General features: G+C 51.0%; 1 protein-coding gene across 4 annotated transcripts; it reads left to right on the top strand.

Annotated features, from left to right (window-relative positions):
* The first annotated feature begins 876 nt into the window (after positions 1-876).
* Positions 877-15,959, top strand: CDC20 (cell division cycle 20). 4 transcript variants are annotated; one of them, XM_073358019.1, is made up of 11 exons: positions 877-906; positions 2,794-3,032; positions 4,750-4,895; positions 5,737-5,833; positions 6,700-6,828; positions 8,593-8,789; positions 13,589-13,683; positions 14,239-14,470; positions 14,742-14,867; positions 15,175-15,292; positions 15,703-15,959. In XM_073358019.1, exons 2-11 carry the CDS (start codon positions 2,810-2,812, stop codon positions 15,873-15,875), a joined length of 1,536 nt encoding a protein of 511 aa, XP_073214120.1. In that variant the 5' UTR covers positions 877-906; positions 2,794-2,809; the 3' UTR covers positions 15,876-15,959. The 4 variants fall into 4 exon arrangements, with proteins under 4 accessions (XP_073214120.1, XP_073214119.1, XP_073214118.1 ...); XM_073358018.1 differs by lacking the exon at positions 877-906 and adding an exon at positions 1,552-1,699; XM_073358017.1 differs by lacking the exon at positions 877-906 and adding an exon at positions 1,553-1,664.
* Positions 15,960-16,281: the final 322 nt, after the last annotated feature.

Here is a 16,281-nt window from a genome sequence, read left to right as displayed (position 1 = left end):
CCAACAGGACCAGTTTAAAATCCTATAGCACCTTTATGGATAGCAGAGCAGGCAGAACACAGTCCTGATTGCTGTTTTCAGCATCAGCTGCTAGTGGCAGGGGGGTCTTGCTCTGAGGGCATGCCAGTCACCTAGCCTCATGGATGGGATAGGTGAACTGTGGGTCCAAAGGTATAGATAGCAGGGGGAGGCTGCCACCTCCCCACGTCACCCAGCTACACTGCAGAGAGCACCGTGCATGCACACTCTGCTCTCTGGCCGGACACACCACTGTTCCCAACACAGCTACCTAACTGCTTCTGCATGTGTCCCACACTCAAGAGGGAGAAATAAATATTCTTGGGTAACAAAGGTTTCAGAAATGATTTTCAGACAAGAAAATGGGGCTGTCTGTCCTTTTCTATTTTATTACCATGTATTACTTGTACAAAGCTAGTGCCTGAGGGCTGCGGTCTCCTTCTCTCAGGCAAACTGACATGAATTGCTGCTGCGGCTATTGAAGGCCGTTTCTCTGGCCTTGCCTTGGGCTGTCTGGGACCATTGTGCCAGGATTTCTCATTTATGTTCTTTGGAGTCTCCCTTGAGCTTGTATGCCACCATCCATGGGGACAGAAACCATTCCGAAGCTTAAAAGCAACAGTTAAACCAGTTTAACTGTGTCTACATTGGTGGATTGCACCTGTTTTGCTAAATCAATTTTGAAATTAATTTATACTTTTGTGGTGTAGGTAAAGCCTCCCACCCGGATTCTCAAAGCCATCTGGGCACCTAAGCCTGTCGATGGGCAGGGTTTTCAAACGTGCCTAATTCCCATGGGCACCTAACTTCCCTCTCTGGTGCGGTTCTTTCTCCAAGCTCCCCGGAAGAGCTGGGCACCGAGGCGCCTCCTCAGGCGGCGACACAGGGGTAAAGCGCTGCCCAGGTGCGACCGGCGCGGCGCGGCCCCGAGCTCACAGGGGGCCGCGCGGCGGGGGGGCGGGCCGGGCGGGCCGGGCGGGGGGGGCGGGCCGCGCGGCGGGGGGGGCGGGCCGCGCGGCGGGGGGGGCGGGCCGCGCGGCGGGGGGGGCGGGGGGCCCGAGCCCAGGGCGGTAGGCCGGGGGCCGCGGGGCCGGTTGCCGGGGGGCTGGGAGCCGGGAGAGGAGCCGGCGGTTCCGGGCCAGCGGCGCGCTCAGGAGGGTCCCTCGACTTCTTCCTCCCATTCAAAAATGGGCCGAACCCGCCGCGCCGCGTCCCCGCTCCCACTCGGCCCTGGCAGGCGGGGCGGCGCCCGGGGCAGGGCAGGACGAGGCGCCGGCTGCGACCCGGCCTCGGCCCCCGCAGGCTCCCGACGCCCGGCCGGCCAACACCGGCCCCCCGGCAGGCGCTTCCAGCCAATCAGCAGCCTAGGTCAGAGGTCACTAGACCGCGGCTCGGGTCAGAGGTCAAGCCCAAGTCTCACGAGACTGACGAGGCCAGCGTCGTCTCAGGGCTAAGCCCCGCCCCGAGTCCGTGCGGGCCAATCGGGACAGGGGGTTGGGTCGTGTCGCCATGGTGCTGGCGGCAGTTGGGTTTGAAGTGGCCAATGGGGGCTTGGGGCGCCAGGTTTAAGCGGCGCGAGGGGGCGGCGCTCCGAGAGCGGAGACTGACTGAGGGAACGAGAGCGAGGCGTCCCGCTGTCCCCGGTGGTGCGTCCCCGGAGTGCCCCGCGCCGGTCTGTGCGGTGAACGCCCGGCCCCGCCGCGGGCCGGTCTCTGGTCTGCCCGGCGGGGGGGGGGCGCCGTGTCCGTGTCCCCGTGTCCGTGTCCGCCCGCCCGCGGGGTGCCGGGGGGTGCCGGGGCTGGGGCTGGTCGGTCTGTGACTCACCTGTCGTGTGTGCGCGTCCGTCCGTGTCCCCGTCCCCGTGTCCGCCCGCCCGGGGGGTGCCGGGGGTGGGGCTGGTCGGTCTGTGACTCACCTGTCGTGTGTGCGCGTCCGTCCCCGTGTGCGTGTCCCCGTGTGCGTGTCCCCGTGTCCGTGTCCCCGTGTCCGTGTCCGTGTCCCCGTGTCCGTGTCCGTGTCCGCCCGCCCGCGGGGTGCCGGGGGGTGCCGGGGCTGGGGCTGGTCGGTCTGTGACTCACCTGTCGTGTGTGCGCGTCCGTCCCCGTGTGCGTGTCCCCGTGTGCGTGTCCCCGTCCCCGTGTCCCCATCCCCATGTCCGTGTCCGCCCGCCCGCGGGGTGCCGGGGGTGGGGCTGGTCGGTCTGTGACTCACCTGTCGTGTGTGCGCGTCCGTCCCCGTGTGCGTGTCCCCGTGTGCGTGTCCCCGTCCCCGTGTCCCCATCCCCATGTCCGTGTCCGCCCGCCCGGGGGGTGCCGGGGGTGGGGCTGGTCGGTCTGTGACTCACCTGTCGTGTGTGCGCGTCCGTCCGTGTCCGCGTGTCCCCGTGTCCCCGTCCCCATGTCCGTGTCCGCCCGCCCGCGGGGTGCCGGGGGGTGCCGGGGCTGGGGCTGGTCGGTCTGTGACTCACCTGTCGTGTGTGCGCGTCCGTGTGTGTGTGTCCCCGTGTGCGTGTCCCCGTCCCCGTGTCCCCATGTCCGTGTCCGTGTCCGCCCGCCCGCGGGGTGCCGGGGGGTGCCGGGGGTGGGGCTGGTCGGTCTGTGACTCACCTGTCGTGTGTGCGCATCCGTCCCCGTGTGCGTGTCCCCGTGTGCGTGTCCCTGTCCCCGTGTCCCCATCCCCATGTCCGTGTCCGCCCGCCCGCGGGGTGCCGGGGGGTGCCGGGGGTGGGGCTGGTCGGTCTGTGACTCACCTGTCGCCCTCTTTCTCCCCGCCCAGGCCGCTCTCCCCCGCCATGGCGCAGTTTGTGTTCGAGAGCGACGTGCACGCTCTGCTGAAGCTGGACGCCCCGATCCCCAACGCCCCGCTGGCGCGATGGCAGCGCAAGGCCAAGGAGAGCAGCGTCTCCGTTGCTGGCCCCGGGCCCAGCCCTGCCAGCACCGGCAGCACCGGCCTCTCCCCCATGAAACCAGCCAACCGGCCCCACAGCACCAGCAAAACCCCCTCCAAAACCCCCGGTGAGTCAGAGCTGCGGCCGGCGCCCCGGGAGTGCCGGTGGGTGAGCAGAGGTAGCCCTGCGTCGGCCGGCCCGCTGTGCGGGAAGCAGGGCACCAGCGGCCTAGCTCAGGCCACTCCTTCGGCAGGCGAAGCGAAGTCACCGTGGGCTGAGGGAGTACTGTCAGGGATCGAAAACCGGCAAAGAGGAAACAGGGTAGGGTTAGTCAGTTCTCCTTGTGGCTTGATATGTTTACTACTGATCTGGAAAGGGGGTGAGCAGTGCGGTAGCCCGGTATGCAGATGGCACGGCTACGAGGATAGTCTGGACTGGAGAGAACTGTGAAGCACTTCCGAGAGACCTGAAGAAGTTGTGTGAATGGGCAGCACGATGGCAAATGGATTCCTATGTTGCACATTGAAGGGAGAAACTTAAACTCCACATATATGCCTGATGGGCTCTAAATTAACTGTCAACCCAAGAAAGGGAGCTTGGCAACACCAAGGCAGCTCTAAGTGTGCAGCTGTGGTTTCAAAAAAAAAAAAAATGGTTAGGAATGGGATGGTGAATAATAGAGGAATATTCTAATGCAGTGGTCCCCAAACTGTTTACCTCATGCCCCCTCCCTTATCCCTGTATGTGCCCTCCCCCCAATATCTGGGCCTGGGAGCGGGCCACAGCTTGGGGGGGGGGGGGGATGTACGGGGTAAGGGGGCTGAGGCTGGGGCCAGGAGCAGAACGAAGGGGCACTCCCTCCCCACCCTCTGTGGGTGCTGGCCTGGGCCCCAGCTGTGTCCCCCTGAATGTTCCTCTGTGCCCCCCCCCCCCCCCCCCCGCTGCCACAGGAAATCAGAGGCCAAGGACTTGACGCAATTCAGAAAGGAATGGACATTTTTATGGATATCAAGAATATTCAGAGTTAACATTATTGACAAATTCTAGAAGGGCTATTTTAAACTTTGCATGTCAGAGTTTAAGCCAATCTCTATTAGAGATGGACAGAAAACCTATATGAGGCACATCTGCCACTTGGGGGTGGTTACACCTTTCTCCACTGCATCTTGAACTGGCCCTGTTAGAGAGGACACTGAGGTAGGTGGATCTTATTGTCTGATCCAACATTTTGAATTACTATGTAAAGACTCCTGGCTCTGGGGTCTGTAAGTGGCTGCAGTCACAGTGACTGGGCTCTGGTGTTGCTGAGCTCTGCACAGTGGATACTGGTGACCTTCTACATGACAGTGCCACCAGTCTGTCCTTGGTCCCTCTCTAGAGGAATCTCTGTTTGGCTGCACCTGGAGAGGACTGAGAGGTATGTATAGGTTGAATGGCGAGTCTTTGAAACAAGTTGAGGTTCTTCCTGGAGCTATGAGTGATGTTGCCTGCTGTTGAAGCCATTGCTTTGGAGTTCAGAGTGTCTCTTAATGAAGTTAAGCTGGGACCCAGGCCCTTCTAAGATGTGCTGAGGTTCAGAGAGGACAGCAGCACATGATCATTGGATTGGAGGCAGCTGGTTATCTACTGCATCAGCCTCTTCCCATCCAGTCAAGATCCTGGGATTTGTTTGTGTGGCTGCACTAGAGCCTCCAGGCTGGCAAAACACCAACACCTGGAAAACATGGTGGTCAGCCAGCAGTGCCTGAGGGCCTTTGAGGCAAATATTGTCTATCTTGGCCTTTGCTGGGCAGTTTGCTTCAACTAACTGCAGATGGAATGGCTCTCTTCTGTATACAACACAGGTAAATCAGGATCCAAAATCCAGAGCACACCGACCAAGGCAGGCAGGGACCGCTACATTCCCAACCGCAGTGCCATGCAGATGGAGGTTGCTAGCTTCCTCTTGACCAAAGAGAATGATTCTTCTGAGGATACACCTACCAAGAAGGTGAGCAACGCATTCTCCTAACAGCCAGTCTCTCCTAATCTTCTCCTGAGAAGCAAACTTCGGCGTATTCACACTGCTGCACGATGAGCAATTGGTGTGGTGCTCGCATCTGCAGCACTCCTCTTTATGGAGTGAGGCATGAAAAGTGGTGGCTGGAATGGGTAAAGCTGCACAAAGTTATTGCAGGAGACTTGGGTTGTGGCCCCTAGGCACAAAGAGTGAGGGCAGTGTGTGCTTTTTGTTTTGTATTATATAATGCCTTGGGACCCTTGGCTAGCCTGCGCTGCATCTGGCAGGTCTGAATGCAAAACTTCTGGAAGGCTAATGAGATTTGCCCACACAGAGCTGGCTATTCCAGGCTCAAAGCTTGGACTTGGTTGCATAAGGAAATTCCCCAGAACTTGTTGTGGAATAAGCTATTTAGCAGTAGCTATGGCACTGTAGAGTCACGGCCTATATTATTCTGGAATGACTTCTCCAGATAGGCAAGTCATGAAGCAGTTGTACAAAGCCAGTCCCTTGTGGCCATATTTCCACACTGGGAAAGGGATGCAAAAAAGGGCCAATTTGGGGATAGCTGGTACACTACAAAACTGGCCAAACAGAGGATAGCTTTTCAAGTGAACTAGGGGCAGCCTGGAGAACTGGCTTGCATGCAGCTGGTTCTCCAAGCAAAGCAGCATACCATCTGGAGCAGAGGCAACTACCTTAAGCTGATGGCACAGCTGGGGCCATGGGGCCACTGAGCTGTTGAGCTACATTCCTGTTTTACCCGTATTCCCTCTGAATGTGGTAGGAAGACTCAAGTTTGCCTGAGAGGATCTGTATATCTTATCTACAGGAGCAACAGAAGGCTTGGGCGCTGAATCTGAATGGGTTTGATGTGGAAGAAGCAAAGATCCTCCGGCTTAGTGGGAAGCCTCAAAATGCCCCAGAAGGTATGCAGGGTTTGGGGGTGATCTGAAAGCACCTCTGTGCTGGAAGGGAAGAAGAGCTCCTTTTTCCTCAAAGGAGGGGTGCATAACAGAACCCTGACTGGTATCCTGTGTACTCTCCCACCCCAAGCAATGGGATGTGTGCAAGTAGCTGTGTACCCAACTGAGCTCTGGAACACCATAAGTTCCTTAATAGCTTCCCTTTGTGATCAATGGCTTACTGGCATCCTGGCCACTGCAAACCTCTCAAGTCTAAGCTGAGCAGTAGCTGCACAAGTCAGTGATTGACACTGCAAACAGCAAATCCTCCCTAAAAATTTGCTTTTGGCCCAAAGCTCCTTCAAGGAAAGGCTGCAGTAGAATAGTGAGTAGCCCCCACCCACCCCATACTATCCTTGGTTTAAGTCATGCTTCAGTTGAACTGTTAATTAACAGGGGATTGGGGAAAAGTGAAATTTCCCAAGCCCACCAATTTGAATCTGGTTTCAGCAGGTAAAGTGGCTGCCATCTGAAGGTGGCTCGATAGGTTGCATAAAAGGAGTTTCAGAGTAGCAGCCGTGTTAGTCTGTATTCGCAAAAAGAAAAGGAGTACTTGTGGCACCTTACAGACTAACCAATTTATTTGAGCATAAGCTTTCGTGAGCTACAGCTCACTTCATTGGATGAGACTCATCAGCTCAGTCTCCTAGTGGGCAGGTGTCATAACACCACAGCTTGCTCTGCTGGCCTGAAGCAAGTGCATCTCCCTTTTAAGGCTTGTCTTTGCCTTCAGTGGAAGACTCCCTGTGCCTAGGTGAGCCACAAGTTTGCCAGGATGAGTTGGAAGAAACTATCTAGTGAGTAACCATTGCTGTCTCTCTGGCTTACAGGTTACCAGAATAACCTGAAAGTGCTCTACAGCCAGAAAACAACACCTGGGTCCAGCAGGAAGAATGGCAGATACATTCCCTCCATGCCAGACCGGATCCTGGATGCGCCAGAGATCCGTAACGACTACTGTAAGCGGGTTCTGCTGCTATGTGCAGGGCCCTTGTATTCCTGTCCATACTAGTATTTGCTGTGCTGTGACATTTATAGAGGGCACAAGGGTGCTACCTGCTGCTTCTTCACCCTGCATGAAGAGGTTAAACAAGATCAGACGTAGTATCAAAGATATTGCAAGAATTCTTATCTCCAACTCAATGCTGTCACTTGGTGTCCCTGGTTGGCTATCTTCCAGTCCATTTGTCAGTCCATATGAGTGTCCCATTGTAGCTAATTCTAAGTAAGATTTTGAAAGTCTCTCCATAGGATCCTGGTCTTGTTCACACCTTCTTCTTTTCACCCACTCTGTTCTTCGCTTTGTCTAGCAGGTTCTTTTTTCTCTGACCTCAGACTCCTCGTAACTTGCAGGCCATTCCCCTCTGGAAGTCTGTCCTAAGACTTGTTCTGCTAGGGACCGAAATTAGCCTGAGCGGGCACTTACTGCTGGGATTGCTCTTGTTTGGATGGTGCCTCTCCCTTGGTTCTGTGACTGCAGAACCCTGGGATTGCTCTTGTTTGGATGGTGCTTCTCCCTTGGTTCTGTGACTGCAGAACCTTGTGTGTACTCCCAAAGGAGTTCTTCAGCAAATCCATTAGTGTCTCAGTCTCTCTCATCTAGATCTGCTGGCTTATATGTTTAAACTTGGAAGCTGTTGAGCAGAAGGGGCAAGTCCCTTGCTCTTCTTGAAGAGGAACTCAAAAGTCAGGCTTAAAAAGGGTTCAGTACCGGCCGTTTTCAATTGTAATTAACTTCTGCGCTTCCTTTGTGAGTGGGTGGCTCTGGTCCCCATCTCCTGATAACTGAAAGTGCCTCTTTCCCCTATACTCCTCTTGCTGGCACTGACTCTGCTCTCCTTATTACCCTGACTCTGAATGCTCCTGTCTGGCTGCACTTCCACTTCAGGACAAGTTGTTTCTACTCTCAGGCCTCTGATTATCCCCTTGGGAAATCACACTGGCAGCTTGTTTCGTGCCTCAGCCTGTTGGGACTGTGGTGGCTTTTACCACTTTCTGTTGCACCTCATTCAGAAGGCCAAAGATAGGTGGGGAAATGTGTGCTTTTATGGCTGCCGTTTCCTTCATTGTGCCGTGGAGGCTGGGTTCCTCTCTAACAGAGGGGATGCCAAAAATTCCCTATAGGAATGAGGGGGCTTGGGTTCAGTCATCAATCCCCCTACCCTAAATCAGCTGCTTTAGTGAGATGGTAGCTCCACCTAGGAGCAAGGTGGATGGGGTAAAAATAGCAGAAAGTGCCTGTTCTCAGCCAAGACAGGGCAGCTCCCTTCCTTGGCTCAGCAGTTTGGTCCTAGAGGAACAATGGAGCCTTCTCTCAGCTTGGTCACTGCTGTGTCATTGGCACTCTTAGGGCACACTAACACACAGGCTGACACTGGGTGGCTTGCTGGATAGTGTCTGTATCTAACCTTATAGGAAAGGGAGTTCAGAGCTTCATGCAACTGGACTGGAATGAAAAGCTTCAGTGCGCTGATCCTGTTAGCTAGGATTCCAACATGCTACAAGGCCAATCCCCTACCTGTAGAGGGCCATGCACACCTGTGGCACTATGGAAATCTGGTGTAGGTGGGAGTTCCTGGTCCATCAGCATTGGGGGTGAAGAAGCGGCGGGGGGGACACGACTCTTGCCATGGTGCTGAGCCAGGCTGCAGGCAGGACTTCCCTGGGGTATTGTAATGAGCAACGGGCATATGTGTGACCTCTGGTGTGTCTTCTGATCTTAGATCTGAACCTCATTGACTGGAGTTCCCAGAACTTCCTGGCTGTGGCTCTGGATAACTCTGTGTATCTGTGGAATTACTCCTCTGGCGAGATCATCCAGCTGCTGCAGTTGGAGCAGCCAGATGACTACATCTCATCAGTGTCCTGGATCAAAGAAGGAAACTACCTTGCTGTCGGCACTAGCAATGCTGAGGTCCAGGTGAGAGGAATCCCACAGTACAGGGAGGGAAGAGTCTTTTAAATAGAGGCTCCTGCCCCGGGACCGTTGTTGATGCCATTAACAACTGCTTCTTTGAGTAACTAGTCCTGGAACCCACAAGGGGGGAAGCAATTCTTTATTTAGTTCTAAGTAGTACATAGGATCTGGTCCAAAAGGTGAATATAGCTGAACCACTTGGTCATAGCAACTGTAATGTAATAAACTTAACATCCTTGAAGAGGGGAAAATACCAGCCCCCCTCCCCTTCCCAACGATAGAATTTAAAAATCCAAAAAGAACCTCACGAAAATGAGGAAGCTCCTTAAACAGAAATTAAAAGTAACAGTGACGAGTGAAATGCCCGCAAGCTGCATGGAAACGTTAAAAACACCATAATAGAAGCTTGCTACATGTGTACCCCAAACTAAAAAAAAAAGTCAGAGGACCAAAAAACACCACCATGGCTAAACAGAGTGTAAAAGGCATTCAGAGACCAAAAGACTTCCTTTAAAATTTGGAAGTCAAATCCCACTGAGGAAAACACAAAGAAACTTTGGCAAGTCAAGTGTAAAAGTACCAATTATGTTGGCCACAGTAGAATTTGAAGAGCAACTAGCAAAAGACAGACTAACAACAAAAATTGAGTGTTTCTACTTCTGAAGCAATCAGTAGGGCCACTGGATGATCGAGATGCTAAAAGCATTCAAGGAAGATGAGGCCATTCCAGAGAAGCTAAATGAATTCTTTGCATCAGTCTTCACTGCAGAGGATGTGAGGGAGATTCTCACACCGGAGCCATTCTTTTTAGGTGACAAATCTGAGGAACTGTTCCAGATTGTGGGTTCAATAGAGGTTTTGGAACAAACTGATAAATTAAACAGTAATAAGTCAGCAGGACCAGATGCTATTTGCCCAAGAGTTCTGGAGGAACTCAAATACAAAATGGCAAAACTAACAACTGTGATATGTAACCATCATTTAAATCAGTTTCTGTAATAGATGACTGGAGGATAGCTAATGTAATGCTGATTTTTTTTTCAAAAAGGTCTCCAGAGGTGATCTTGGCAATTACAGGCCAGTAGTCCTAACTTCAGTACTAGACAAACTGGTTGAAACTAAAGCAGAATTATCCGACACCCGGTCAACATGGCTTTTGCAAAGGGAAACCATGCCTCACCAATCCATTAATTGTTTGAGTGGGTCAAACATGTGGACTGGTGTGATGCAGTGGATATAGTGTACTTGTACTTTCAAAAACCTTTGACAAGTCACTCACCAAGGGGTCTTTAGCAAAGTAAGGAGTCATGAGATAAGAGGGAAGGTCCTCTCTTGGATCAGTAACTCCTTAAAAGATAGGAAACAAAGGGTAGAAATAAGTGGTCAGCGCTCTCAGTTGAGAGAGGTACACAGCAGAGTCCCCCAAAGATCTATACTGGGATCTGTGCTGTTCAACATATTCATAAATGATCTGGGAACAGAGAGAGAGAGTGAAGTGGCAAAGCTTGCAGATGATTCTAAATTACTTAGGATAGTTAAGTCCAAAGCAGACTGCGAAGTTACAAAAGGATCTCACAAAACTGGGTGACCAAGAAAATGGCAGATTGCATTTATCAACACTGAATTTCAAGTAATTCCCATTGGAAAACATCATCCCAACTATGCATACAAAATGATGGGATCTAAATTAGCTGTTATCACTCATGAAAGATCTTGGCATCATAATAGATTCCTAGATACCATGGATAATTCTCTGAAAACATCTGCTCAATGTGCAACAGCAATCAAAAAGGCTAAGTGTTAGGCATCCTTAGGAAAAGGGATAGATAATACAGAAAATATGCCACTACGTAAATCCATGATAGGCCCATACCTTAAATATTACATACAGTTCTGGTGTCTCCATCTTAAAAAAGGTGTATCAGAAGTTGAAAAAGTAGAGAGAAGGGCAACAAAAATGATGAGGGGTCTGGAACAGCTTCTGCCTGAGGAGAAATTAAAAAGACTGGGACTGTTCAGCCTGGAAAGGAGGAGACGAGGGGGAGACAATAGAAGTAGGGCTGTCGATTAATGGCAGGTAACGCACGTGATGAATCGCACTGTCAAACAATAGGACACCAATTGAAATTTATTAAATATTTTGGATGTTTTTCTACCTTTTCAAATATATTCTATTACAACACAGAACACAAAGTGTACAGTGCTCACTTTATATTTTGATTACGAATATTTGCACTGTAAAAATGATAAACACAAGAAATAGTATTTTTCAATTCACCTCATTCAAGTACCATTGTGCAACCTTTATCGTGAAAGTGCAACTTACAATTATATCTTTTTGTTTTGTTTTTGAGTGCAGTTATGTAACAATGTAAAACTTTAGCGCTTACAAGTCCACTCTGTCCTACTTCTTGTTCAGCCAATTACTAAGACAGACAAGTTTGTTTACATTTACAGGAGATAATGCTGCCTGCTTCTTATTGACAATGTCACCTGAAAGTGAGAACAGGCATTCACATGGCACTGTTGTAGCCAGCACTGCAAAGTATCTACATGCCAAATATGCTAAATATTCATATGCCCCTTCATGTTTCAGCCACCATTCCAGAGGACATGCTTCCATGCTGATGATGATCAGTTAAAAAAAAAAAAAAAGCATTAATTAAATTTGTGACTGAACTCTTTGAGGGAGAATTGTATGTTCTGTTTTACTCTCATTCTGCCATGTATTTCATGTTGACCCAGTACATGTTCATTTAAAGAACACTTGCACAGCAGATTTGAGAAAATGCAAAGAAGGTACCAATGTGAGATTTCTAAAAATAGCTACAGCACTCGACTAAAGGTTTAAGAATCTGAAGTGCCATCCAAAATCTGAGAGGGATGAGGTGTGGAGCATGCTGTCAGAAGTCTTAAAAGAGCAACATTCAGATGCAGAATCTACAGAACCCAAACCACCAAAAAATAAAATCAACCTTCTGTTGGCATCTGACTCAGATGATGCAAATGAACATGCATCGGTCCGCTCTGCTTTGGATTATTATTGAGCAGAACCTGTCATCAGCATGGACTTATGTCCTCTGGAATGGTGGTTGAAGCACAAAGGGGCATATGAATGTTTAGCACACCTGGCACATAAATACCTTGTGACGCTGGCTGCAACAGTGCCATGCAAAGGCCTGTTCTCACTTTCAGATGACGACGTAAACAAGAAACGGGCAGCATTATCTCCTGCAAATTGTAGCTAAACTTGACTGGCTGAAGTAGGGCTGAGTGGGCTTGTAGCTTCTAAAGTTTTACATTGTTTTATTTTTAATGCAGTTATTTTTTTGTACAGCATTCTACATTTGTAAGTTCAACTTTTATGATAGAGATTGCACTACAGTACTTGTATTAGGTGAATTGAAAAATACAGTAACTCCTCACTGAACATCCTCTTGGTTAACGTTTCGTTGCTGATCAATTAGAGAACATGCTCATTTAAAGTTGCACAATGCTCTCTTATAAAGTTGTTTGGCAGCCCCCTACTTTGTCTACTGCTTGCAGAAAGAGCAATCTGTTGGAGGTAGCTGGTGGGGGCTTGGAACCAGGGTGGACCAGCAGCCCCCCATCAGCTCCCCGCTCCCTTAAGTTCCCTGTGCACCAGCCACCCGGCAGGCTAGCAATTGCCAGCAGTTCAGCTGTCCTTCCCCCCACTGCTATGTGTTGCTCCTGGCTCCTGCTTGCTGTGCAGGGCAGGATGGGGGAGGGGAAGAGGGGTGCTAATGTCAGGGTATCCCCTGCTTACTCCATCTCCATAGAGCGGGGTGGAACGTGACAGGGGTCAGGACAGAGGGAGCTTCTGGCAGTAGCTGCTGTCTCAACTTGCTGAGCTACTTCAAAAGGCAGTGTACTGAGTGGGGTCGGTGTACTTAAAGGGGCGATGCGCATCACACACACACACTGTGTGTGTGTGTGTGTGTGTGTGTGTCTCTCTGCCATCCTGTCTCCCCTCCCTCCATTTGTGCTGCCTTGTAGAGTGTGAGGCTACATTTAACAACGTGTTAATCCTTGAGGGCTCAGCTGAGTGCTAGTTCATTATTTATCAGTAAGGCATTCCCCAGGAAATATCCCACTGTCTCCACCCTCTGACTTCACCACCTCAACCAAGCTTCACATTAATCATTGCTGTGTGTGTGATTATTTTTTTATATATATATATTTTCCCCCCGGAACCTTCCCCCAGTCATTAAGCAAAAAGTGAATCCAATTTCCCCATAAGAATTGAAGTAGCATTTTTCAGTAACTTAACTACAATGTTAAGCAAGGAGATACTGTACTATTTCTTCTGGTTTTTACCATGCAAATATTTGTAATAAAAAATATGAAGTGAGCACTGTACACCTTCAATTCTATGCTGTAATTGAAATCAATGTATTTGAAAATGTAGAAAACAATCCAAAATATTTAAATAAATGGTATTATATTATTGTTTAATAACACAATTGTCCAAACTTCAAACTCTCTGGGCAATGCCTTCTAGTGGGTTCTGTGAAGATGGCACTGGATTGTTAACACTTGATAATTAATTGTGAAGGTCCCTAATATATATCTAGTGTTTTCAGCTGTCTCATGGGCATTGGGTATAAAATTCTTTGGATGGCTCCCCCATAGCCTAGTGTACTGAGAGGTTTAAACGCCATAGCCTTCAAGCAAAGGGATCCAGGATTTGACAGCCAAGGTATGCACCAATGTGACAAGGGCTCTATTCTCATCTCCTTACACAATTAAGATAAATGACTGCTCTTAATGTCTCTTTGCAGTTGTGGGACATACAGCAACAGAAACGGCTCCGAAATATGATCAGCCATTCTTCCCGTGTAGGGTCATTGAGCTGGAACAGCTACATTCTTTCCAGGTAAGGACATGACCAAGGCATGGCAAAACAGGCTTTGAGCCCCCTGCTCTAGATGAACAGCTGGAAAAAACCAAATTGACTCTGCATGTGTTCAGTGATCTGTTCACAAAGCCAGCAGTGCAGTTCTGCATGGACCCACTTCAGCATAACCAGGGCACAGATTCCCCAGATGCCAATAGAAAGTGAGTGAGGTCCTGGTGAACAGCCCATTTCTGCCTTGGGCTGCTACAACTCCTCCCTGGTGTCTGGCCCAGCTTGGGGGAGGGACCTGAATGTGTCAACACGTCTGGTTAGAAGGGGCTGGATTTAAGCCCCTGAATGTAGGGGCAGTGGGAGGGCCCTCCATTCTCCATAACCTCTGTATGAGTCTCTGCAATGCAGTCCCTGCTGCTGTGTTCAGCTGTCCAGTAGCAGGTGACACCAAGATTACAGCATCATTGAATAGCGGCCCTTGCTGAAATCCCTGTCCAGACACTCTGTAGTGGGAGCCCCTTGGAGCAGTGGTGTATAGCTCACAAGCACAATACCACCCTGACTCAAAACTTCCCTCTGCAGTGGGGCGAGGACCGGTCACATCCATCATCATGATGTCCGGGTTGCTGAGCACCACGTGGCCACACTTGCTGGCCACACACAGGAGGTGTGTGGGCTCAAGTGGTCACCTGATGGCCGCTACCTGGCCAGTGGAGGCAATGACAACCTGGTGAATGTCTGGCCATGTGCCCAAGGGGACAGTGGTGACTTTGCTCCTGTGCAGACCTTCACTCAGCACCAGGGTGCTGTCAAGGTGAGTGGGTGGCTTGTGTGAGACTTGTTTGGTGTGCACAGGGCACAGAGTGATGCAGCAGCTGCTCGGTTCTACTTTCCTTTGTCAGTGCACTGGCAGAGTTTCCATCTGTTGGAGAGGGGCTTCTCCTGGGACATACAAAGAATCTGCTTGCCAGTGCTGTTCTCATGCATGGATGGCAGAACTGCTGTGGCGTGGCTTGGCCTGACCTATAAGGGCAGTGGGGAACAAGCTGTTCTTGCATGTCTTATGACTGGTGCCTCTCTCATAGGCTGTGGCCTGGTGCCCATGGCAGTCAAATGTCCTGGCCACAGGCGGTGGGACAAGCGACAGACACATCAGGATCTGGAATGTGTGTTCAGGCACCTGCCTCAACGCAGTAGATGCCCACTCCCAGGTGAGCTTCAGCACTGACTCTGTCCAAGACTGCGCTTTGGCACAGTGAGCAACGTAAGTGCTGCCAAGGGATGGAACCTGAGGGCCAGGGCCTGGGATACTCCCCAGAAGAACATGGGGGATGCTGTGGAGGTGGTTTCTTGTCTCTGGATGGGGGTGGATGTTGGGTACTACTGCAGTGTCTGTGCCCCTTCTTTGCGGGCTCTTTTGGGAGGTAAGGAGCTGGTCCCCAAACTACTCTACACCTGGTCAGTGACCTCTTGCTGCTGGTCTGTGACCTGCCAGTGTAACAAACTGCCTCCCTATAGGTATGTTCCATCCTTTGGTCGTCAAACTACAAGGAGTTCATTTCTGGTCATGGCTTTGCGCATAATCAACTGGTGGTGTGGAAATATCCTACCATGGCCAAGGTTGCAGAGTTGAAAGGTAGGTCTACATCCTTTGCTGTGCAGTCCAGGAGCAGCTGAGAGGGCTGGGATCCAGGGCAGTGGGAAAGGGCTTGGCTGCGTGCAGACAGATCCTGAAAGTAAAGTCACTCTCCAGTCTTTGTGAGAGCAGCATCAGTGTGCTAGTGAGATGGGTCAATGGCAGCAAGGCATGTCCTGCTGGGAAGAGGCTCCACCCTAGAGGGTTTTGAGGGGTCAGGTCTCCTTTGAGTTCCTCTGTTCAGCCTTCCAGAGCTGCCCAGGTCCACCTCAGCATCAGCTGTGTGGGATGGAGTCTGTTTATGGGGGAGAGCAGACTGAACTTACTTGACTGGGCATGAGTGGCTGAAAAGGACTGATATTGGTGAGGGATGTGAGCAGAGCCCTGATAGGCAGCTCCTCCTTCCACAGGTCACACAGCCAGAGTCCTGAACCTGACCATGAGCCCAGATGGCTCAATAGTGGCATCTGCAGCTGCTGATGAAACATTGCGGCTTTGGCGCTGCTTTGAGATGGATCCAGTAAAGAAGAAGGAGAAGGCAGGCAGTGCCAAGAGCAGCATCATTCACCAGGGCATCCGGTGAGCATGGGAGATGCCACTGGCAAGAGAGATGGGGCTGCATTTTGTACAGTATTTTAAATGTCAATAAATATCTTAGTCTGCTTTTATAGAGTCTGATGGAATAAGTGTCCCTGGCTTGTCTTGGGATCAGACCTCTTAGGAGCCAAATACAACCCCGGCAGCCAGCCATCCAAAGTCAGCCAGCCATAGGAATAAGGGAAGTGGTTAACCAAGGAGCTAGGCTACCTGTCTGGAGCCCTTCCCAGTCTGGGAAGAACCCTCCTAACCAAATCCCTTCTATACTGGCTACACAGCTCTATACTGGTGAGGGTGATGACCCAGTGCCTCCCTACCTGCAGTAACTAGACTTTGGGTGTCTGGTCAGTAGATCTGACCGGACAATGTCAGGTTCCATTTTTAACTGGACT

Source organism: Lepidochelys kempii, chromosome 8 (genome assembly GCF_965140265.1).
Source record: "Lepidochelys kempii isolate rLepKem1 chromosome 8, rLepKem1.hap2, whole genome shotgun sequence".
Taxonomy (NCBI): Eukaryota; Metazoa; Chordata; order Testudines; family Cheloniidae; genus Lepidochelys; species Lepidochelys kempii.
The sequence above is the reverse complement of the archived record's forward strand: the minus strand, read 5'-3'. Positions and strand labels throughout refer to the sequence as shown.